This window comes from Pelophylax lessonae, assembly GCF_965119305.1.
Source record: "Pelophylax lessonae genome assembly, chromosome: 3".
NCBI classification, from domain to species: Eukaryota; Metazoa; Chordata; class Amphibia; order Anura; family Ranidae; genus Pelophylax; species Pelophylax lessonae.
Genome location: NC_138770.1, coordinates 160,012,389 through 160,036,695, shown reverse-complemented (window position 1 = coordinate 160,036,695; position 24,307 = coordinate 160,012,389). Strand labels below are relative to the sequence as shown.

The window sequence follows — 24,307 nt, the reverse complement described above, 5'->3', positions numbered from 1 at the left end:
CAAATAGAAAATATTAGCAACGTCTACTTCCTTTTTGACTGTCTTTATCTAATTGAGAATTCATATGACTCACTACAGGACAATGGGGGGGAAGTCACCACTGTATTCACATTATCCAGCTGTTCCAGCTGTATGTGGTTGTGAACAGAACTCGATAGCAAAAGGATAAATTACACTAGATTGCAACAGCAGAATGGTAAATTGCTTCCTTGTGACACTTTTTTCTCTCCCACTCGACTATGTTGTACAGAGGACTGCAAGACACTGATACCAGATCAAATTTAGGTAATTGATCTGCTTGCATTAAATACATTTAATGATGTACTAGAGTTTACAGAGCTGCAAAAATGTGTGTCTTTTATATCTGCCTAGAGCTCAGCTTTAAAGTAGAACTAACCACAAAATTTGGATTTTTTGAAAGAGTGAGGGAAGGTTATAACCCTGTCAGTTTTTTTTTTTTTTGCCATAAATGTTTCATTGGGGAGATTTCTCTTCACTTCCTGTCCCAAAGGCCAAAACAGGAAATAAAGGAAATCCCTACTAAGTGAGGACATTTTTGGCTGTCACCAGGGTCAGCAGGACTATTGTCCCCATTAAACGATTTTCCCTACTATTCAACATTCTAGATTTTCTTTTACTTTTTGTGATAATGGTAAACAGGACAAAAGAACAGGGTAAATCTTCCTAATAAGGGCATTGACAGCAAGAAAAAAAAAAAAAAGGAAATTGAATAAATAAATCAGTAATAATCAGTGTGCTCCAACCTGCTAACTGCTACTGCAAAACTGCTAGCAAAAAACAAAAAACAAAAAACTGACAGGTGTATTAATTCTTCAGCACTGTCAAAAAGTAAAAAAAAAAAAAAATGCTTTTAGTTATACTTTAAGAAAAATAACTCTTCATTGAAAAAAAGTCAAATCTACTTACTTTAAAGCAGCTCATTTTGAATAACAATTGAAAACATTTTGCTCTAGTATAATATTATCTGCCAGATGTTCAGGTAATATTAGGATAGGTACAATTTCAAACCCATGAAAGGCCGAGGAACATTAGCTGACAATATTGGCAATTATCAAAGACAGCTGGGATCTCAGCTTGATGTATGTTTTCTAGGGGACTAAAAGCTATTTTAATGCTGAGAGAAATGTTCCTTATTGATCTGAAATCATAGATAAAGTTGCCTTTTATTTTAGAAGTCAAGCAAGTGCAGAGGTGAAAAATATAAAATGAATGCAGCCATTAGGTGAGCTGTTAGGTTTTAGGTGACAGAAGTGAAGCTGCCTAGAACAACTAAATGTAGAAAGCTCTTGATGTTGTATATGGAATAACAGGTCAGTCATTAGCACTGTAGCACTTAGGTTCAACGCCTTCAGTTGCCTTCATGAAACTTTGCAGAATTATTGGGGTTGGTTTACTAAAGAAGTAAAAATTGACACCTTGCAAATGAATGTTTGCTTGGTTTAGTAAATAGGATGACTACACCGATAATGTGCAAGGCCCAATCGTTTTTTTTTTTTTTAAATTGCCCTTGCCTGTAATTGGGCATTTAAAGTGAACACAGCTTCACCTTATTTACTAAGATAAATGAACGTGTAAAGAAAAGTAGCCCCATAGCATTGTAGAAGGGCCAAGACTGGATATAAAGCCTGCAGACCTGAAACGAGGGAGATTTTTTTTTTATTTTTTTTATTAAAGCAGTAGAGACTGTTCACTTTGCAAAGTAAATAATAGTAAATATGTTGAACCTGTGTTTATTTTAAATATCCAATTGTGTGTGAGTGAACAAAAAAACATGATGTTTATCACATAGTTGTTCTAATCAAAAAGTATCTAATGCCAAAGCTTTTACTTTTTTAGTTTTTGATGAGGGGTTAGAACCTTTATTGGCTTTGCATTGTTGTCCCTGTCTCTGCTAAAGAGATCCCCCCCTATATTTGTCCTTATGGTTAATATCTATGGGATTGAGGCTACGGTCCCAGCGGGTATGATTTAAATTAGAGCGATTTAAAGTCTGACTTCAGCATGACTTCAGCACTACTTCAACACTACTTCTGTGAGATTTGTAACAATTTGATACGACTTCAGTGCTACTTCAGTGAGAGGGGCTGTCCATGTCACAGGGAAAAACAGTGATTTTTTATACAAAAGTTTAACTAGCAAACGGTTAATCTTTCACTTCTTTTAGGGCTCATGTAGTGCTGATAAGGACACAGGCTTTATTTGCAGCATGATTTACATTATAGTCTGTTGCAGTGAAATTGTGCTGTAGTCCTGAAAAAGTAATACATGAACTACTTCTCAAATCGTACTACTTAAAATCATATCTATTAGGACACTACCATTTAAATACATTAGATGCTACTTCAGGTACGATTTGAGAATCGTATGTCGTGCCTGAAGTCGTACTGGTGTGACCAAGGGCTGAAAGTGAGGGAAATTTTGAGTCATCAACAAACCAGTGGCAGCAGTCTAAGCTGGGAATTCCTTTATTTTGGAGAGATTCCCACTTACATCCTGTTGTAAATGGTAATTCTCCCCAGTGTCGAAGATTTAAACCATTCCCTACGCTATCCAAAACTAAAAAAAATGTTTTTTACATTAGCCAACATACGTATGAATATGTCATGCTGTCAAATGGTCATACCAAGATCACGACTGCAGTTGCAGCCAAGAAGGTGCCTACTGATCCTCTGACAGCACAGTAAAAATTGCACATAAAGAGAAGGAAAACATAATGCATGATAACGTGGCTACAAATTCATGAGATAGTGATACAGCAAAATATTTTATTAATAGGAAACTTTTGCCCTTTCCAAAGAAACTTTCATAGATATCATGTGCTTAAAATAAAAATAAAACCAAGAGAAATTGTGTCAGGATATACCAAAGGGGCCAGAGAGAGAAAAGAAAAAGAAAAAAAGAGCGAAGAAGAAAGGAAAGAGAGACAGCAGACATGGGGTTCCCTGGGGCCAAAGAGTGAAGACCATATTCATTCCATATGTTCATCAGTTGGATATGCATTTACTCGGCCCAGGGTGACCATGTCTTTTGGAATTGCTTATAAAGCAGCATACTCAACAATTTCTCGTGGATAATAATCCAAGAGATTTTATATTTGGTATGGGTAAAGGAAACAGATAGCTTCTTCCAGGCTCCAGCAATTGTTCATTTGGCTGCTAGGAAAATAAAAGAAGCCAGTCTCTGTGCACTGTGGGGACTACCAGGGATGGCTTCATTCAATAGGGCGTATTGAGGCTGTTGACTTAAAACTTTTCCCAATACTCGACGGAGCAAGGAAAATACCCTACTGCAATACCTCCTAATCCTGGGAAACTCCCACTAGATGTGTCCAAAAGAAAAAGTAATCTCTCTGCGCTCATGAGATCAGACCTATCAGAAATTATTTCTTATAAATAACCACAATGATTACATGGCAATATAGACAAATATTTGGATTTGTTCATGCTTTACCTAAGCCTATTCGCTTATTGGCAGAGTTGAATCCTATCGAAGAGATCATGGCAAGGTCACAAACTACCAAAGGCAGCTTATCTGACTTATATAAAGCATTAATAAAAATTGAGAAGACATCAGGTAGCCCATTATTATTGAAATGGGAACAGGACCTAGACCGCCCTTTAACTGATCAACAATGTAAACAGATATTACAGCTAGTACATACTTCTTTTATTTCTACACAATCTTCAGAACTAAAATATAAATTGCTGTCTAGATGGCATTACTCTCCTAGAAAGTTGCGGTCATTGTTCCCAGACTACTCAGCTCTCTGTTGCAGAGGATGCGGAGAAGAAGCCTCTCATGCCCATATGTGGTGGTCATGCCCGGTTCTGCGCCCATACTTGTCCTCTGTGTTGCATTGGATCAACATCATCCAGGGGCATCCAGTGTTGGATGATGCCTGGGTGGTCCTGTTCCCATTGCTCAGGGGAACAAGTGGGCAGGTGTAAGCGATCTATTACCCCTCATCTATTAGATGAGGCAAAATCCCTAATCCCTAAACTATGGAAAAAACCTACTATCCCTACTGTCCAAATGTGGTTAGAACAATTCGCACATGCAGCTCGGATGGAGGATCTCTCTCTAACTTTAAAAGATCAAAACCATACATATCTTAAAAGACTGGCTGGTTGGCTTTCCTTTACATGTTCATCGGAATATATTGAAACTATGTCATCTAATACAAATACTTTGACTTAACCTCCCTGGCGGTATGATTCTGTCAGGAATTCTGTTCCAAAAGCGGTACAATTCTTTTCATGGAAATTTGGCGTTATGTATTATAGGCCTACAATTCTTAGTAATTACTGACTTAAACCTGACCAAAACAAGACTCTAGTAGACATCCCAGATGTGATAAATTTGAAACACAAACAAGTGAATTATAATTGAATCAATAATATTATTTTATTATTTAATATATAATATATATAATAAAATTGTATTATTGATTAGATTATAATTCATGCGCTATATATTATATATATATGTGTGTATATAGATATATATATATATATATATATCTATATACGTGTGTGTGTATATATATATATATATATATATATATATATATATAACGCATGAATTATAATCGAATCAATAATATAATTTTATATATATATATATATATATATATATATATATATATATATATATATATATATGTGTGTGTGTGTGTATATAGGTATATATATATATATATATATATATATATATATATATATATATATATATATATATACATATATATATATATATGTATATATATATATTTGCATATATATATATATATATATATATATATATATATATATATATATATATATATATATATATATATATATATATATATGCATATATATATATATGCATATATATATATATATATATATATATATATATGCATATATATATATATATATGCATATATATAATATAAAATGTGTTATGTGTTTTGTGCAACGTTTTTTTTTTTTTTTTTTTTTTGAATTTCCCTCCCTAGTTCCGCTCCCATGCAGCATTGCTGCTGCAGGGAACGGAACTAGGAAGTCCTCCTACCGTCAGACGAGCGGCGGAGATCTCGCTGGCGGTCACAGCAATGAGAGCTCATCGCTGGATCGCCAGGATAAGGTAAGAGACGCTCCGCTGCGCTGTCTGCAAAGCTCTGCCCATTGACCCCGAGCGTGACTCGGGGATACCGCTAATAGCAGAAAATTCCTACCCCGAGTCACGCTCGGGTTTACCGCTAAGGCGGTTAAGAAGTCCACGGAGGTCTCCTGATGATACCTTCCCTTTTTCATTATGATTATATAGAAGTTTAGTGAGATAGTTTGATCCAAACATGTCACATATCTAAGATATGGCTATTTGATTTGTAATTTGAACAATGACATATGTTAATATGTTGTAATATGTTATGCCAATATGGCAAAGTGACCTATTATTCGAATAATGATATGTACTCACATACTATACCATGTTATGCTAATATGGCCATATTTTGTATGTAATCTTTTGTATGGAATCTTTTGAATTTTTCAAATTTTTTTTTCATCTTTCTTTTATTTTCTTGTTTTTCTTACTGGAAAATCCTTTTTTCTTTTCAATTAAAAAAATATTAATTTAAAAAAAAAAAAAGATAACAACGATGTTGATAATAATAATAGTAGCATGTGTGCAAACTGATAAGATATATGAAAAGTACTTGCTAAATGGAGGGGAATATACAGTAGTTGATACTCGATAAAGGAGGCAAGGCTTCTGAAACGTGTTGTATACACCCCTTTACTTTACTTTCCCATGCCTGTTGTCTTGGTCCTAGGAGCCCGTAGACGCCACTGTCTTCACATCCCTTTGGTTGGTTTGTAATCTTTTGCATGACAGCCAGTTTACTGTGCTGCCCTCAGATCTCCTCTGTTGAATGTAAGTGTTTATTTATGTTGTGCAATAAAAGGATACATGCGTTTAATAACATGTGCACTGTGGCCACTTTCATGTTTTCTGAATTCCCACCAGATTTGGTACACAGTACCGCTCGAGACAATGATTTTATCACTTCCGGTTTCAGATCTGTACCAGCCAGGGAGGCAGCAGATCAGCTGCTTTGGACGGCAGGGAAGACATTGGGAGTCTAATAGACCCTTTATGTCTCCATAAAAATGAAAGGTCACTGCTCAAAATTACCACATAGGGTTAATCGTCTTGTTATAGCAATAAAGGTAAAAGAAAAAAAAAGTGCCTCCCCCACCGTGCAAATATGCAAATGCAAATGCACAGGTAGGTTCCGAACACGTATGCAAATAGCGACTGTACCACACATGTGGCCTCTGCTTTAAAAAATATGTAATGTTTGGAGGTTATTTTCTAGCACAAAATTTTGATTTAATATGTGTTTGAAATATTAAAAATTGCCCCAGACAGCAAGTGGTTAAAGTGCTTTGTCACTGATAAAAAATAGTTTTCTAAAAAAGGGGACCTGCAAAAGAGGACTATTCATACTTACCTTTCTAGCTAGCATTGGTTTTGGATCATCGCTTTGCTAAAATCTACAAACACAGAAAACTCTTTAGGATTCTAAACGCTTCTGGGTATGTTGGATGTCTGAACCCCCACTGTGCACAGTGGCTATGTTACTATTGTGTCCTGTAGTGATGTAGGTGCCAGTGGATTAAATTATAGCACATAACAGGGGATGCAAGTGTGGGAATCTACTGCCCTCTACTGTTTGAATTTGTAAATGCTTGTAAATATATTATGTATCTTTGTCCTGCCCCTGGTTTGTTGGCTTTGAGACCCCAGAAGGAGGAAGTAGAGGGAGAGAGAGAAAGTCTCAGCCACATGTCCTGCGCTACTAAATCCTGGACCAGAAGAGACTATTATGCAAGTATCCATTGGTCTGTGCTACTGTATGCATAGTGCTCATCTTCCAGTGTATTAGTTAGTGAACCTGTTTATTGCAATACAGTTTATATACCGCTCTGTTTTTTTTTAGATACTATTAGGGAGGGATTAAAGCACAGAGAAGATTCCGAATTCCAGTGCCAAACCATACTTCCTAACGAAAAGCCCCATTCCAGGCTGGCCGGACAACAGTTGGAGGATAGAACCCCCCCCGTGATCCTTGATCTTTTATTTAGATTTCTGACAAAAAGACAGACACTGCACCACCTTCAGGGGCCCCTGCAACTAGACTTTGCTGCGACATTCATCAGGAGGTATCTCTATTAATAATTAAATATACTTGGGTGTATGGGCACAATTCCAATTCGACTCCTATTGGGCCTTCTTCTGATAATACCTGTTTGTACATTGGATATATGTACTGTTTGTAATCTCTTCTTTTATAAAGCTTGTATAATTTCTGTACTGGTGTGCATTTAGGTAATCATGATTAACGTTAAATGCTGGTTGCAGTAGTTCTTCTGCTCCCAATTACTTTGACTAGATTATGGAATAATCTTCACAGAGGCCCTGTCCTGGGTGGAGGCTCTGTCAACTTTATTATAAAACCACACTTAGCAAAGGTCATGATTTATTTTCCTTCAGGTTTAGTGCAATATCCTGTTTGGGGAAGGCCAATTCTCAAACTCCCCAAAAGAGGGTTATATAGGCATTCACGACTCCAAGAAATATCAGGTGTTAAGCAACAATCAGAATGAGTACCCTCTGTCTTCTTTTTCTGGGGCCCTTTTATAAAAAAAATGTTCCCAGCTATAATGTCACTTTAGAGCCCCAGTGGACGCACAGTGGACATTTAACACTAGTACATGGGGCTCTGGCATTTAGCCACAGGCAGAGGGCACAGGTGAACCCTCCAGCCCAGCTGCAGTCTTATAAACAGCTGCTGTGGCTGGATGGGGCTGGATGGTGCATTCAGTGGTACTTCTGTTTAGGGTAGTGTGTGCACAGGGACGAATGCCCAAAACACAGACTTCTTGTGTTCCACGCATTTGTCCCTGGGCGTATACTGCACTAAACATAAGTACCACTAGGTGCATTGCACAGTTCCAGCCACAGCAGCTCTAAACTTTAATAGAGTTTAACAGGCTGCTGGCAGTGGGGCTGGATGTGGTACCTGTTCCCCAGTTGGGGCTAAAGGCTGAAGCCCCTAGCACCGGGGTTAAATGAGCAGTGTGCCTGGGGATTAAAAAAGCTTCACTTACGGTAATTTACAAAGCTCAGTAAACATTTACTTTGTTTTGTGAACAGTGTCTATTCCTTAAGAAAATCAATTCCAGTGTTTACATGGAGTATTCACATATCTCGCTCCATTGATCCCTAATTTAAATACTGTTTTATAGCACAGTCATTTAAAGAATGCTCTATATTCTCTTTTTTTTTCTACAGCGTTGCCTGCCTAGCCATCCTACACTTTCCATATGGGTCAAATCCAAAGTTTCACAAATATCCCCTACATTACCAATGTAACATCTTCCAATGATCACTGTACAGTGACCTTAACCCGGACTGACCTGATTGGCTCTTGGTCTTCTTTGTCTTCTTTGCTTTGTGCTATCTTAATTCCACTTTTCTTTGCTCTTGGGCAACCTGAAAGGCTGGGGTAGGTACAAATATTCACTAAAGAGTCATTAAAGGGAAATTCCACCTTTCAATAAATATTTTTAGGAATAAATGTAGCAGCATTAAAATATTATTTCCTCTATGTAATTTTTACCTTATTTGTGTACTTTTACCTGTATCGCTGAATTCTCCACTCAGCATTCTCCAGTCTGAAAAAAATGCTTGTTGTCAAATGGGATATTGTCTGAACATTCTGAACTAATGTAAGTGCAGATATGCCCGCCCAACACCTGTCTGTGGTCTCCTAGCCATGCGGTCACACATTTATCGGCTATGTGTGTGTTCTTGCTTTTTTTACAGCAAGTTATTGAAAACACAGATATGCATGTGTAGCCTCAAGGCCAGATGTTCTTATTAGTTTGTTGTTACTCAGTTATTTTACTTCATCAATGGACCTGTTTTCTTCTTTGTTTTTATATTGAGGTTGATTTATTTACTAAAGGCAATAGACTGTGCACTTTGCAAAGTGCAGTTGCACCATAGCTTAGTAAATGAGCAGAAGCTCTACTGACTTCCATCATCCAATCATGTGCAAGAAAAATGCTCTTTTTTTTTTTAGTTCTTATTGCACATGATTGGGTATTCTTTGCAAAATGAAGCTTTACCTCATTTACTAAGCTCTGGAGTAACTGCACTTGCAGCGCGCAACTGCACTTTGCAAAGTGCACAGTCTATTTGCCTTTAGTAAATCAACCCAATTGTCTTTTAAAGCTGAATTTAGGCTAAAAATATGTTTTACTCTACAGCTTTAGTTACATTACTTACCTGTAAAAGGTAAGGTAAGGTTAATGGGCAGGCTGTTGGATTCTGAAGAAATTTTCACTACAAGGCTATTCTGTCCTACTTCTGCTGCTGAACTTCCAACGCTGTGGGGGTAACAGCTGAGGGTCTCCAGACTCAGCTGCACTAAAGATGATCTGACATAGACATGCCCCTTCTCCATTGAGAAAAGTTAATTTACTGCTTACACTGCCTGTAAAGTTATTTGTGAATGGGGGGGAGACTGATCAGTTACAGAATTCCCTTCTCCATTCACAGATCTTGTTACTGCCAGTGTAAGCAGTGAAATAACTTTTCTCAATGGAGGGAAGGTAGGAGGAGTAGTATCCCCATCAGATTTTCATTAGGGAAGCTGAGACTGAAGCAGGTGACCCCCCACAACGACTGATGTTCAGAAGCTAGAAGAGGACAGAGTAGTCCTATCGTGAAGACTTCAACAGAATCCAGAAGCCTGCACGTTGTGGTACATTACAGGTAAGTAATATATTTAAAGTTGTAGCTAAAAAAAAAATGTTTTTAACTAAACTTGAACTTTCATTTTTCTTTGAAGGAAAATATATATTTAATATATATAATTCATTCTTTAAAAAAAAAAAAAAAAATAAGTTCTAATACTGTATATAATTACTGATTACTGTGGTTCCATTAATTAATGTTTAAATCTATTCTTATCTTATTGATAAAAAATAGGTTTTTCCAATGTTCCGCATCTATATTTAGTTGCCATAATGTCTATAGAACATTTGTTTTTGCTCAATTCGCATAGAACGATTGTATTTTTAGATTCATTAGACAAATAACTACCCAATTTTTTTTTATAAATGGACCCCAACTTTAGTCAACGAGATGCAAATCTGAGCATTATGATTCCTATTTTTAAAGCTGGACTCTGGGGGAAAAAATGATTTACCCTTACTGTGGGTCCCCGTCCCCAGGTTACTGCAAGGGTGCTCATTCTGCCAAACAGAGGATGTATAATGCAATATACTGTACCTATCGAATTTCTCATTCTCTTAGGCTTTCTCCTTTTCATGTGAGAGGAGGCCTAAGCCTCTTTCCTCTCCCAACCAATGTAAGGTCATCACGTACATTGTGGAAGCTGCAGTTCTACATATTATACGGAAGGACACCGAGGGCTTATCCACATTCCAGAGTGCCAGACAGCGGTGCAGAATGTCAGCTATTGAAGGAGCAAGAAATAAGGTAAGCATATCACCTTATTCCTTATCTCCACGGCAGAATAGTTAGATAACCCTTGTATTGTTGAAGGGGGACCCACTGTAACGTCATCACGTACATTGCAGAACCAGCAGTTCTGCATATTATACGGGAGGACCCTGAAGGCCCTTCCACATTCCAAAATGCTGGAAAGCAGAGGAGAATGTCATCTACTGAGGGAGCAAGAAAAAAGGTAAGTGTATCATCTTATTCATTATCTCCTAGGCAGAATAGTCAGATAACCCTTGTATTGTTGACGGGGGACCCACTGTACTGTGCAATCTTTTTTCCTTGGAGTTCAGCTTTAGACACTTACTTTAATACACAGTAAGCAGCCTAATTTCAAATTGATATGCAATGATTATATTTACAAAAAGAGGAGCAGTCAGTATGAAAGTAACCTGTGGCATCTTCTCTTTCCTTTTTCCTGCTCAATATAAGTATCCTTAACCACACTTCCCCATTCACTTTCACTACCAAAGAGGCAGCATGTGGTGAAATCTTGCTGAAGCTAGCCATGTTTGTACTGGATCTGCCTTTTCCTGAACAGAGGAGGTACCAGGCCAGATACTAGACAGTTTATACCAGGGCTATTTACTTCAAACTGGCAGGTGGGGAGTTCAAAACTAACCTTTAGAAAGAAATTGAATTAGAGGAAGGAAACATAGACTTTAACGGCACCAGTATGTAAAATAATTAATTTTACATACTGGTGCAGTTAAAGTCCATGTTTCCTTCCTCTAGTTCAATTTAATTATCAGGATGTGGCACGCTTGTATGGTATAGGCGCGCCCAGTTGGCCGCCACCTGGTGGCGCACTTTTACAATTTTCGATTATTAACCTTTAGAAAGTATTATTTCACCACAAGAGTAGTTGGTACTTGGAGTAGATATTTAACAGGGGTAGTAAGTCAATCAACAGTAAGTGGATTTAAACATGCTTGGGACAGACGTAGTCTATGATTGTACAAAAAAGGTAAAAAAAAAAAAAGGAGGCAGACATGTGCATGTGGTTGCTTTCTGTCATAACTCATCTATATCTATATATTTCTACTATTGGGCACAGCAGCCTTGTGCCTATAGGGGTGAATGATGGAAATCTGGCCCTGGGAGGCACAAAGAATCAGTACACTTTACTTAGGGACCTAGTGCCCAATTTGCTATGAAATTAACAGGTTAGATTTATACCAAGTGGATCTCTGTAATGGGACTAAAATATTGAAATTAGAATTAAGAAGAATGGAGATTTTACCTATATGCAACCAAACAGAATGTTTGTTTTATTTAGTTTGGGAATGAAGGCCAAAATCAAATTGACTTCTACAGACACTGTTATTATTCTATACTGTTCCATTTTTCATAAAGATAGCCCAATGCCTGGAACAATCTCAGTGCAATTTGTGAAATTATTGGAAGAAAAAATACTAGTGCAAAAGTCTTGTTACTGCTATTTTGCTTTTTGGAATAAATTAAGACATCATCCTTCTATTCACCCTGCTCTCCTCCTGTCAATGTACATTTTAAATGATTTTTAATAATTACTAAACGTCATTAAGCCCTTTAAGCCCACTATTCCTATATTACTGTTGCCCTGTACTGAATATACAGTACATAATAAATGTTCTTACCTTGAGAGCTAGCCATCACATTGCACAGTGATTAGCTCTCAAAGCCAGCTGTCACCAACAGCTCAAGTCCCCATTAACAAACAGGTACCAATCAGAGTGGTACTTGATCATGTGATCACTAGTGACCTTATGCAGCATTGCCAAACTAAGCCTTCAGTCTGCCAGTGGCACTGTAGTTGCTACTGCAGCCTGAAAGTGGCAGGGTGCATTTATTTGAAATTGTAATTGTCAGGTACAATTACAGTATTTAGAACAAAAATAACTACCTAATTAATGTGTATATAAGTGTGTGTGAATGTGTGTTTGTATAACACACACATATATATATATATATATATATATATATATATATATATATATATACAGTATCTCACAAAAGTGAGTACACCCCTCACATTTTTGTAAATAGTTTATTATATCTTTTCATGTGACAACACTGAAGAAATTACTTTGCTACAATGTAAAGTTGTGAGTGTACAGCTTGTATAACAGTGTACATTTGCTGTCCCGTCAAAATAACTCAAAACACAGCCATTATTGTCTAAACCACTGGAAACAAAAGTGAGAAAACCCATAAGTGAAAATGTCCAAATTGGGCCCAATCAGCCATTTTCCTTCCTCATGTGACTCGTTAGTGTCACAAGGTCTCAGGTGTGAATGGGGAGCAGGTATGTTAAATTTGGTGTTATTGCTCTCACTCTCTTATACTGGTCACTGAAATTTCAACATGGCAAATCATGGCAAACAACTCTCTGAGGATATGAAAAAAAGAATTGTTGCTCTAAATTAAGACCCTTAAACTGAGCTGCAGTACGGTGACCAAGACCATTCAGCGGTTTAACAGGATAGGTTACACTCAGAACAGGCCTCGCTGTGGTCGACCAAAGAAGTTAAGTGCATGTGCTCAGCATCATATCCAGAGGCTGTCTTTTGGAAATAGACGTAAGAGTGCTGCCAGCATTGCTGCAGAGGTTGAAGGGGTGGTGGGTCAGCCTCTCAGTGCTCAGACCATACGCCGCACACTGCATCAAATTTGTCAAACTAATTTGGTTCAGATGGTGTCATTGAGGGAACCATGAATGCCAACATGTATTATGAAATACTGAAGCAGAGCATGATCCCCTGCCTTCAGAGACAGGACCGCAGGGCAGTATTCCAACATGATAACGCCCCCAAATCTCCAAGATGACCACTGCCTTGCTAAAAAAGCTGAGGGTAAAGGTCATGGACTGGCCAAGAATGTCCCATGACCTAAACTCTATTGAGCATCTGTAGGGCATCCTCAAACAGAACGTGGAGGAGCTCAAGGTCTCCAACATCTACCAGCTCTGTGATGTCATCATGGAGGAGTGCAAGAGGACTCCAGTGGCAATCTGTGAAGCTCTGGTGAACTCCATGCCCAAGAGGGTTAAGGCAGTGCTGGAAAATAATGCTGGCCACAAAAAATATTGACACTTTGGGCCCAATTTGGACTATTTTACTTAGGGGTGATCTCAATTTTGTTGCCAGCGGTTTAGACATTAATGGCTGTGTGTTGAGTTATTTTGAGGAGACAGCAAATTTACACTGTTATACAAGCTGAACACTCACTACTTTACATTGTAGCAAAGAGTAATTTCTGTATATATATATATATATGTATATATGTATATATATATATACAGTCAGGTCCATAAATATTGGGACATTGACACAATTATAATCTTTTTGGCTCTATACATCACCACAATGGATTTAAAATGAAACACACAAGATGTGCTTTAACTGCAGACTTTCAGCTTTAATCTGAGGGTATTTACATCCAAATCAGGTGAATGTTGTAGCAATTACAACAGTTTGTATATGTGCCTCCCACTTTTTAGGGGCCAAAAGTAATGGGACAGATTAACAATCATAAATCAAACTTTCACTTTTTAATACTTGGTTGCAAATCCTTTCCAGTCAATTACAGCCTGAAGTCTGGGATGCATAGACATCACCAGACGCGGGGTTTCATCCCTGGTGATGCTCTGCCAGGTCTCTACTGCAACTGTCTTCAGTTCCTGCTTGTTCTTGGGGCATTTTCCCTTTAGTTTTGTCTTCAGCAAGGGAAATGCGGTGATTGAATTGACCATTGCATAACATTCCACTTCTTTCCCTTAAAAAACTCTTTGGTTGCTTTCGCAGTATGCTTTGGGTCATTGTCCATCTGCACTGTGAATCGCCGTCTGAAGCATTTGGCTGAATATGAGCAGATAATATTGCCCGAAACACTTCAGAATTTATCCTGCTGCTTTTGTCAGCAGTCACATCATCAATAAATACAAGAGAACCAGTTCCATTGGCAGACATACATGCCCACGCCATGACACTACCACCACCATGCTTCACTGATGAGGTGGTATGCTTTGGATCATGAGCAGTTCCTTTCCTTCTCCATACTCTTCTCTTCCCATCACTCTGGTACAAGTTGATATTGGTCTCATCTGTCCATAGGATGTTGTTCCAGAACTGTGAAGGCTTTTTTAGATGTTGTTTGGCAAACTCTAATCTGGCCTTCCTGTTTTTGAGGCTCACCAATGGTTTTCATCTTGTGGTGAACCCTCTGTATTCACTCTGGTGAAGTCTTCTCTTGATTGTTGACTTTGACACACATACACCGACCTCCTGGAGAGTGTTCTTGATCTGGCCAACTGTTGTGAAGGGTGTTTTCTTCACCAGGGAAAAAATTATTCGGTCATCCACCACAGTTTTTTTCCGTGGCCTTCCGGGTCTTTTGGTGTTGCTGAGCTCACCAGTGTGTTCTTTCTTGTTAAGGATGTTCCAAACAGTTGATTTTGCCACACCTAATGTTTTTGCTATCTCTCTGATGGGTATGTTTTGTTTTTTTCAGCCTAATGATGGCTTGCTTCACTGATAGTGACAGCTCTTTGGATCTCATATAGAGAGTTGACAGCAACAGATTCCAAATGCAAATAGCACACTTGAAATTAACTCTGGACCGTTTATCTGCGCCTTGTAAATGGGATAATGAGGGAATAACACACACCTGGCCATGGAACCGCTGAGCAGCCAATTGTCCCATTACTTTTGGTCCCTTAAAAAGTGGGAGGCACATATACAAACTGTTGTAATCCTACACCTTTCACCTGATTTGGATACAAATATTGGATTGGATAAATACCCTCAAATTAAAGCTGAAAGTCTGCAGTTAAAGCAAATCTTGTTTGTTTCATTTCAAATCCATTGTGGTGGTGTATAGAGCCAAAAAGATTAGAATTAAGTTGATGTCCCAATATTTATGGACCTGACTGTATGTATATATATATATATATATATATATATATATATATATATATATATATATATATATATATATAATTATAATAATATCACCCATTAATAAAAAAACAGGGAAGGGTTCTTTATTAAAGCAATGTCTTTAAAAAAAATAAAAATGACTTAGGTGGGTGAATCAATCACAGAGTGATTGTCCAGTTAATGCTGCTAAGCTTGACCTGTACATCTAGGTATTGATGACATCTGGTCACCAAAGAGTTCATTTATGACTTTTCTATCTGCCTGGAGTTTAATTTCTTTGGAAATCAGCTCCACCTCTACTCCAGCTTTATTTCTTACACTTTAATGCATTTATGTTCCTAGCAGGGGGTGGCTGGGTATTGCAGTGCAGCCTATAGATCGTGGTTGTCTGGACAGATCTCTATTTATTGATTACTGTGTGGAGGTCATTATTACATTGTTAAATGATCTAGACAACTTTTATATTCAGTATTCTCAATATTATAAAAGCAACCAGGGCCGTCTTTAACACAGGTCAAAAGGGGCAGCTGCCCCGGGTCCAGCCATTGTTGTTGGGCCCAGAGCCACTGCCCACAAATAGTTGATAAGTGCATTTGGTAGGGCCCAAGAAAATATTTGCCCAGGGTCCAATCAATACTAAAGACGGCCCTGAAAGCAACCATAGTCTTAGCAGTGCTTCTACACAGGTCTGCTCCAAGAAGCTATTTAATAAAATACTGCAGGCTGTTTGGAGATTAGACAGAAATACAATTCTAAGCTTACCTCTCCTATCACGTAAGATGCACCTATTATTGAGATAATCTTACACTGACAAGAGCTAACAAGCTCAGAAGATTTGTATACAGACTATACATACGGTTTAACATAGATTATATCCTTGCTACAAATAGTTTGGACGGTTATTGGAAAGCACGGTTGGCCTCAGGGGCAAATTGGACTTATTGCCCTACGTTTACCTATAAACCCTTAAAGCAGGAGTAAACTCCATATTCTTTAGTTCTATACGGGAATGATGATATCATGTAAATATGCCTTTTTTTTAATGCTGTAATATGATTATGTACACGCCGCATAAATGTTTATATATTTCTTATAGCTCAAAAATCTCTTTTCAACATGAAAAAATGCCAAAGACTAGACTTTGATTTAACTAGACCTTTTTATTTCTAGAACTGATGAAAGCCAGTGTCTACCTACCTTCTATGGGAAGCATAGTTTCCTGTTATATGCCCAGAGCCATCACACCCAGGAGTTGGACACCTAAAATGAATTACATGTATTTTAGCCATTGCAGTACAGAATGGCTTTACAGAAATGACAGATGTTGATGTTTTAGAATGTATAACAGCATAATTAGGAAGGTTTAAAATGCAAACAGGAAATGATCAGAACACAGGATATTTAAAAGGGGGTTGGCGTAATGAGGAGTGATATTTTCCTACAAAAAGCTGACAAGTAAACTTGTTTTCTCATTTTGTCTATCAATGAAACAAGAATGATAATTGTATATATAAAGGGTTCTTTTTATTTTATTTTTCTCTTGTGGGAATCTCTAGTTATAAAAAATGTGGACATTGATATATTTCATTCTTGCATATCCAACCCATGTGATATAGAACATAACTTTTATTTACACATATTACTACCATACTATTTGTTGCCCCCTATTGTCACCTCTGGTGTCAACTTACTATGTCAGCTATGCAACAGTTTCATGCCCAATTACGTGTACTAATGGTTGTATTTTACAATGATCTTTCAATCTAAGCTGCCCACTTTCCTCAATGGTAAATTCCAGGCATGGCAATTTTTACATAATTACATTGGTGCAGCTCAGACCAAAGCAAGTATGTTTGTGCCATACCTATGGGAAATCACTGAAGTAGACACCACTACTATGATGATCTCCTCTAGCTTCCAGGTCCTGTACCAATGGGTGCCATTTAGAGAACACTTTGCATTTTCTCGATGAATGCAAAGTATTCTCTGATTGAGGTGGAGAAGCATTTATTGAGAAAAAGGAAAGTGTCCTCTGAATGGTGTCTATGCTGAGTGGGTGAGCTTCTGTGGTCTGTAAGCAGCAGGGAAGCTGTTCAGCATGAGAATAGAAATCTAGCAGCAATCACCGTAGTGGGGATGCCTACTTCAGTGATTCCAGCTTCATCCTGTAGATATTGCACAATGCACATACAGTACATACCTAAATTGTTCCAGTCAGGACCAATGTAACTATGTAAAAATTGCCATACATGGAATTCCGCTGTAATCTTCCTACTTTATTGTATCTCTAAACCTGAAACCAAAAATGTAATATATTGCAACTTATCAGTCCTTAAATGTGTTGGTTTCTTTAGTTTTCCTTTTATAAGCTTTTTACACTGTGGGAGACCAGATATAGTGAATACGGGGTCCTGGGTTTTGTAAAACTGTGCGCTTTGACAAAAAAAATAATAAAAAAAACCTGGAAGCTGATTGGTTCCTGTGCAGAGCTGCACCAGATTTTGCATTCAGTTTTATTAAATTATCCCCTGTCTTTCTACCAGGATCAACATATATCTCTGTACTTGCAGAAAATCCACTGAGCTTGAGAAAATAAAACGAATGCAGCCACTATGTCTAAAGGCAGGTAAGATGCAATAAATAAAATGTTTCTTTCTGGGTTTAGACATATGTTAATTCTACTATATGACTGGCTTCCTCCATACTTCTTGGTTTGTTTATCCACTCCTTATTCCTTCTATTTCCTCTGGCATATATTTTGCAGATGGTAACTCATTGATTTCATCAGTGATTAGCCATTGATTCCTCTGGAAGACCAACCAAGGAAATTGCACACAGTTGCTATTAAGCCTCAGTAAAGCAATTGGCCAAACTGCAAAGTCACATGGATAAAAAGTGCTGTCCTGGGACTTGGAGACTACAGCTGAGCTGGAAAAAGGGATGATGTCTTAAAACATCTTCTCTGCTGTACACTTACTGTCATGTAATGCTATTATTATAGATGATAACATAAAAAGTATATATATTTCAAGTGAAGAAGATACATTTTATCCTCTGATATTGTACAAATCCAGTAACTAGCTGGATCAAGGCACAACATTGACTGTGTGTGTGTGTGTGTGTTTGCCTACTGATTACTTTATTGTTGCTGTATTATTAATGCAATTAATACTAGCATTATTTTTATGTATTTTCAAATATTAGTCATTTTTGTTTTTTAGAGCAGTTTTGCTATTTTGGATGTTTTTTGTGTTTACACCTGATAATCTTGACATCTCTCAAGAGCTATGCTTCACATCAGATAGGACTTATCATAAACTAAAATAAGCTCATGAACTAATCCCTAATGTTGAATGAACCCCTGTGGCACCGTACTTACCATATATGGTATCTGTAACTTTTTGAGATATACCAGTGCTACACCAAAATCTAACAGCACCATTCCTTGGGGTCTAAAAACACTGATAACAGCTGATAGGCAAGACATTGTTGTATAAAAACACGATCATTCTCTCTATATTTCTGATCTTTCTGTGCTATAAACCAGTAGTTACGGGTGCACTTTTAAACACAGGAAATGATTTGCTGTATATGACCGATATACTAGAATGGATAAACAACTTTCTTAGGCTAGGTTCAAACTATCGCAGTTTCTAGTGCGGCTTTCATTTTGCAGAAATGCAGTGCAAGCCATTTAATGTGATTTCCTATGGGTAACATTCACATCTATGTGGTTCCTGCGGGCCCGTTTTTTAGAAAGGGTCTGGGACTTCTTTCTCCGCAGCATTTTGCATTTTTGGCCCAATACATTTTAATAGGCCCGCATGCAAAACGCAAGTGCTGCATGTGTCCTGTGTTTTGCCCACATTTTTACCCACGTTTCTGCTGCGTTTTGAGGCTTGAATTTTTGACAATGCTTTACTGCAAACACCTCCCACTAAAAACAGACTTTCCATACTGTCCTGCAAAATTTTTTTTTCGGCGAATACAAAAATTCAAAACGCAAAAGGAAAAACGCAGGTGCAAAAATGCAAGACACACCGCAAAACACATATGGAAAATGGACCAACTGCATAGGCGTGAACCTAGCCTTAGAATTGCCATACTAGTAAATTAATCTAAAATCACTGTTGCTTGGCAATACAAAATAAGTTTACATGTTGTACACAGCTTCTTTAAAAAAAAAAATATATATATATTTATATATATATATATATATATATATATATATATATACACTTTGAAATCATTGAGTGTGAATACATAGAGTATACTGTCAGGATAGGCAATTATAATCTTCGCCACATGATGGCAGCGTTGGTCTACCAAAATGTTATTTGTTATATAATCCATAATTGCAGAAAACCAGCTGTCAATTTATCAGATACATAAATAAGCAGAAAATAATTGTGGCACGTCACATTTGGGGGCTGGGGAGGTGTTATCGCTAAACACCAGATCATATGTAACAACACTGGCTAAGTATTCCCTCCGAGATATTCATTTCACAAGTTTTCTTATGCAAATAATCTGAAGCGATAATTAGCTGAAATACAGATGACATAAGCAAGAGGGACATGCAAGCTTTGGTTTGCTCCCAGTGTAAGATTGCACGTTTTTTCTGGATGAAAAGTGTTACATGTCTTGCAGATGAATATGAACCCGATCTGTAGAGAAGTTTGTATTTCTCAAATCTGAACATGCTAATTGTTGGTGTTAATGGCTGTTCTAAGTATAGCACCTATTTTGTAGGTTACAATATGTTCCCAGCCACCATCAAGTAATAGAAGACACCACAGTCATTTCATTGTGTTTCATGCAGCAATGTGGCTTTCCAAGGACAAGCTGCAGAGGAGGTCATGCACAGCTACCCTCAATGAAAACCCAGCAAAAAACAATGGAAACCTATGAAAACTAGTCATGTGATAGTAGTGTGATATAATAGCAGACATGTGTGACCAGTCCTAGACACTGGAATGCCTCCCAACCTTTTGAGCTTTGAATTATTCTCAACATCCCTATGTCTTTGACTTAGGACAGCAATGCTGCGAGGGGCAGTATACATTTCATCCACACGTCATGATGCTGGCTGTCAGATTTTGTTGTTGGAATATTACACTGTGTAATTCACAGCCCACTCACTCTGGGTCTGTACACCTAGAACCAAACTGCTAGCAGAGTAGGGCAACCTTTTGCTCTACTCTAGTTGTCAATTCCAGATGTACGATGCAGAGTGGTCAGACTGGGTTTGGTTTACTAAAACTGGAGCACTCAGAATCTGGTGCAGATGTGCATAGTAACCAATCAGCTTCTAACTTCATCTTGTTCAATTAAACTTTGACAATAAAACCTGGAAGCTGATTGGTTTTGCTGAAGAGTTGCATCATATTTTGCACTTCCAGTTTTTGTAAATCAACACTGTGGTCTGTTTCGGCACTCTGCTTTCAGCTTTGGCTTGCTTTGATATGACGTGATCTGGGGGTGAGATCAGTGGCAGATTACATTGAGGGCAGAATGGGTGGAAATATGGGGGCCCAGGAATCCAAGAGGGGCTCACAAAGATGGTAAAACAAAACTCTGCACTTTGGTGTTCTTTTTAGTAAGTTGGCTTTAGATTTGCAAGTCTTTACACTTTTATTCTAAAAGGTGATGAGCAATGGCAGACTTCTCTCTTTTTTATGTACACTCCTTGTATCTAGAATGTGGCCCTAGGTAAGTTAGCAGACCCCCCCCCCCCCCCCATTAACATATGATTAACATTGATAGGGATTGCAAATAGAGCATGCACCATTTTTTTAATGCTGTCAAAGAGATTAAAAAGCGCCACAACCCTTACGTGAAGCATCCCATTGTAAATGCTCAGATGGGACTGCTGGAGTTTTTAAGGTAGCCCCTTACTCTATACAAAGCATGTATCAATTAGTCCAGGGGCTCCACTTTACTTATTCACACCAGTCTCCATTCTCAACCAGTTTCACATATCAAACTTCATTCGGAGAGCAAGGAGAGGAGAATTACCAATATGTTGGTCGTTCTTCATTAAATTGACTGTGTATAGGACTCAGAAGGTGCCTCCCATCCCCTATATATTCACATGCAGGAACAAGGAAACAAAAAAAGCCCCCTGGAAAATCTAAGTAGATGCAACAATTGGCATGTATATAGAAATCCTCAACCCTATTTACATGCTTTTTCTGAATTTTTGTTCTGGTTGCGTCGCATCATCCCCCTAGGGCAGTGATGGCGAACCTTGGCACCTCAGCTGTTTTGGAACTACATTTCCCATGATGCTCATGCACTCTACAGTGTAGCTTAGCCTCATGGGAAATGTAGTTCCAAAACATCTGGAGTGCCAAGGTTTGCCATCACTTCCCTAGGGAATATTTGAAGATGTAAACTCTATCCAATACCACACTGCATCTGGGCTGGATCCACATAACTTTGTGCTCCAAATGTTATAATTAGCACCAACATTGAATTCTATCTGCAAGAGGTGGTGGGCCTTTATTCTTAGGTTATATAAGGTAGTGAGAGTAAAAAAACACATTCAGAGAGCTCACTGACTAAGGTTAGGCTGCTTGCAACAGACAGTGGAACCCTCTAGTGGGTACCCAGCAGATTACCAGAAAAAAACATGTACCAATGGAAGGAGAGACACACCAAATGATAGAAGAGCCCGAATTCATTTATTGGTTTGCATTAAAGGCATTCAATGCATTTTGGGGGCCAGTAAACACTCTCCTTTCATCATGGCTTCAGTCATAGGTGTGCACACAGGGTGTGCTGGATGTGTCGGATGTGCCTGGGCACACCCTAATCACCCCATGTGCATTAGCATTATTGTTCTGTGTGCCAGCACAAGAAGATGGGAAAGATCTCCCTTTTACTGGCTCTGTCATAAAATAAGTGTTTACTCACTTCTCTTTTACTATGCCGGCAGGGAGATCAATGTGCTGGGGTTTATTTATATGTAGACACACACACGTGTTACAGCTGTAGCTTGCACACCCTAAAGCAATAGACTAAGCACACCTATAACTTCAGTTAACCGGTTGCCGACCGCCGCACGACTATATACTGCGGCGGTCAGCCCTGGCCAGGCAGAGTGACGTATCGGTACGTCACTCGCCTGTCACTGACTTGCGAGCCAATTGCGGGCGGTCGCGCGCCCGCCGAGGCGCGCGCCCGCCGCGGCTCGTTCACAGACAAGTCAGTGCATGTGACCGGCGGACTCGATGTCCGCCGCTCACACTACGATCGCTCCTGTGAAGGGAGAAAGGCGGAGCGGCTTATGTAAACAAGCCGCCCGTCATTCTCCCTGGTGTAAAAATGAAGATCAGACGGTTCTACTATGTAGAACCGTTGATCTTTGTTTTTACACCAATAGCAATGTCCCTGCACAGTAGAAAGCACGCCCCTAGGACACACTTAACCTCTCCCTGTCCAATAAAGTTAACCCCTTCCCTGCCAGTGTCATTTTTGCAGTAACAGTGCATATGTATAGCACTGATTACTGCAGTAATGTCACTGGTACCCCCAAAAGTGTCAAAAATGTCAGTCAAGGGTCCGATCTGTCCGCCGCAATGTCGCAGTACCGAAAAAAAATCGCAGATCGCCGCCATTATGCGTTAAAAAAAAAACACCAAAAATGACAAAAATCTTTCCCTTTGTTAGTAAATGCGATATTTTTTGCGCAAACCAATCAAAATACGCTTTTTGCGATTTTTTTTTTACCAAACATATGTAGCATAAAACAAATTGGCCGAAAATGTTAAAAAATTTTGATTTTTACATTTTTTTTGGGGAATTTCATATAAAAAAATGTGAAAAATATTGTTATTTTTGCAAAATTGACGCTCTTTTTTTGTTTATAGCGCATGATCAAAAAATCGCACAGGTGATCAAATACCACCAAAAGAAAGCTCTGTTTGTGGGAAAAAAAGGACGTCAAATTCGTTTAGGTACAGTGTCGCAAGACCGCGCAATTGTCCGTTAAAGTCATACAGTAAAAAATCGCAAAAAACCCCCTGGTCTTTTAGCAGCCAAATCCTCCGGGGCTTAAGTGGTTAAAGGCAGAAACATGAATAGATTCAAACTAGGACACAGAGGCAGCAGTGGGAGCCATTGGCTCCTGCTGCTGTCCATCAAATCCTGTAAGAGGGGAGTGGGGGGTGGAGCTGAGCAGCCCAGCTTGGTAGTTTGCCAACATAGCAAGTGGCTTGCTTTGGTGGCACACACAGAAGTGGAGGAGCCAAGAGCGCCAGTAGGAGACCCCAGTAAAGGAGGTTCAGGGCTTCTCTGTGCAATAATATACTATTTACTATTTTTTTTTTTAAATACCCCAATAACCATGTTTAGGCCAGTCCAACAGAGCAGGCACCACAAGGCGCTAGCTTGTACCTTTACATGTCAAAGCCTTCTCTCTATGCCTGAGCAAGGGACCAGGAGCACATATGTCCAGGCATATTTTATATACATTTTTTTTATATTTTATGCCAGATGTTTGTCAGATATGAAGTAATGGGTGAAAAATATGCGCTAACTCAACAAAATGGCAGCACCTAAAACTCCCTGAACTGTGGGAGAAATTATAAGGTGAAAGAGTGTATACTGGTGCGTTCAAAAAAATATGTGTACACATACATATAAAATATAAACAATCATGTAAGATATAAACAATAATGAAAAAATTACTGTGGGGAAAATCATAAAATTAATGTCCATATAGCGTCACAAGTGCAAAGAAAAAACATGCATGGTGCCCTGAAAGTGCACAAAAATAA

At 38.4% G+C, this 24,307-nt stretch overlaps 1 protein-coding gene across 1 annotated transcript in view; it reads right to left on the bottom strand.

Moving 5' to 3' along the window:
• MYT1L (myelin transcription factor 1 like) overlaps window positions 1-24,307 on the bottom strand; it is a 451,852-nt gene that overhangs the window by 19,832 nt on the left and 407,713 nt on the right. Inside the window, exons 15-16 of the mRNA XM_082250801.1 lie at window positions 16,722-16,784; window positions 8,490-8,573 (exon numbers count right to left, since the gene is read on the bottom strand). Of these exons, the coding sequence (XP_082106927.1) occupies window positions 8,490-8,573; window positions 16,722-16,784 (147 nt within the window). The remainder of the gene's footprint in view (window positions 1-8,489; window positions 8,574-16,721; window positions 16,785-24,307) is intronic.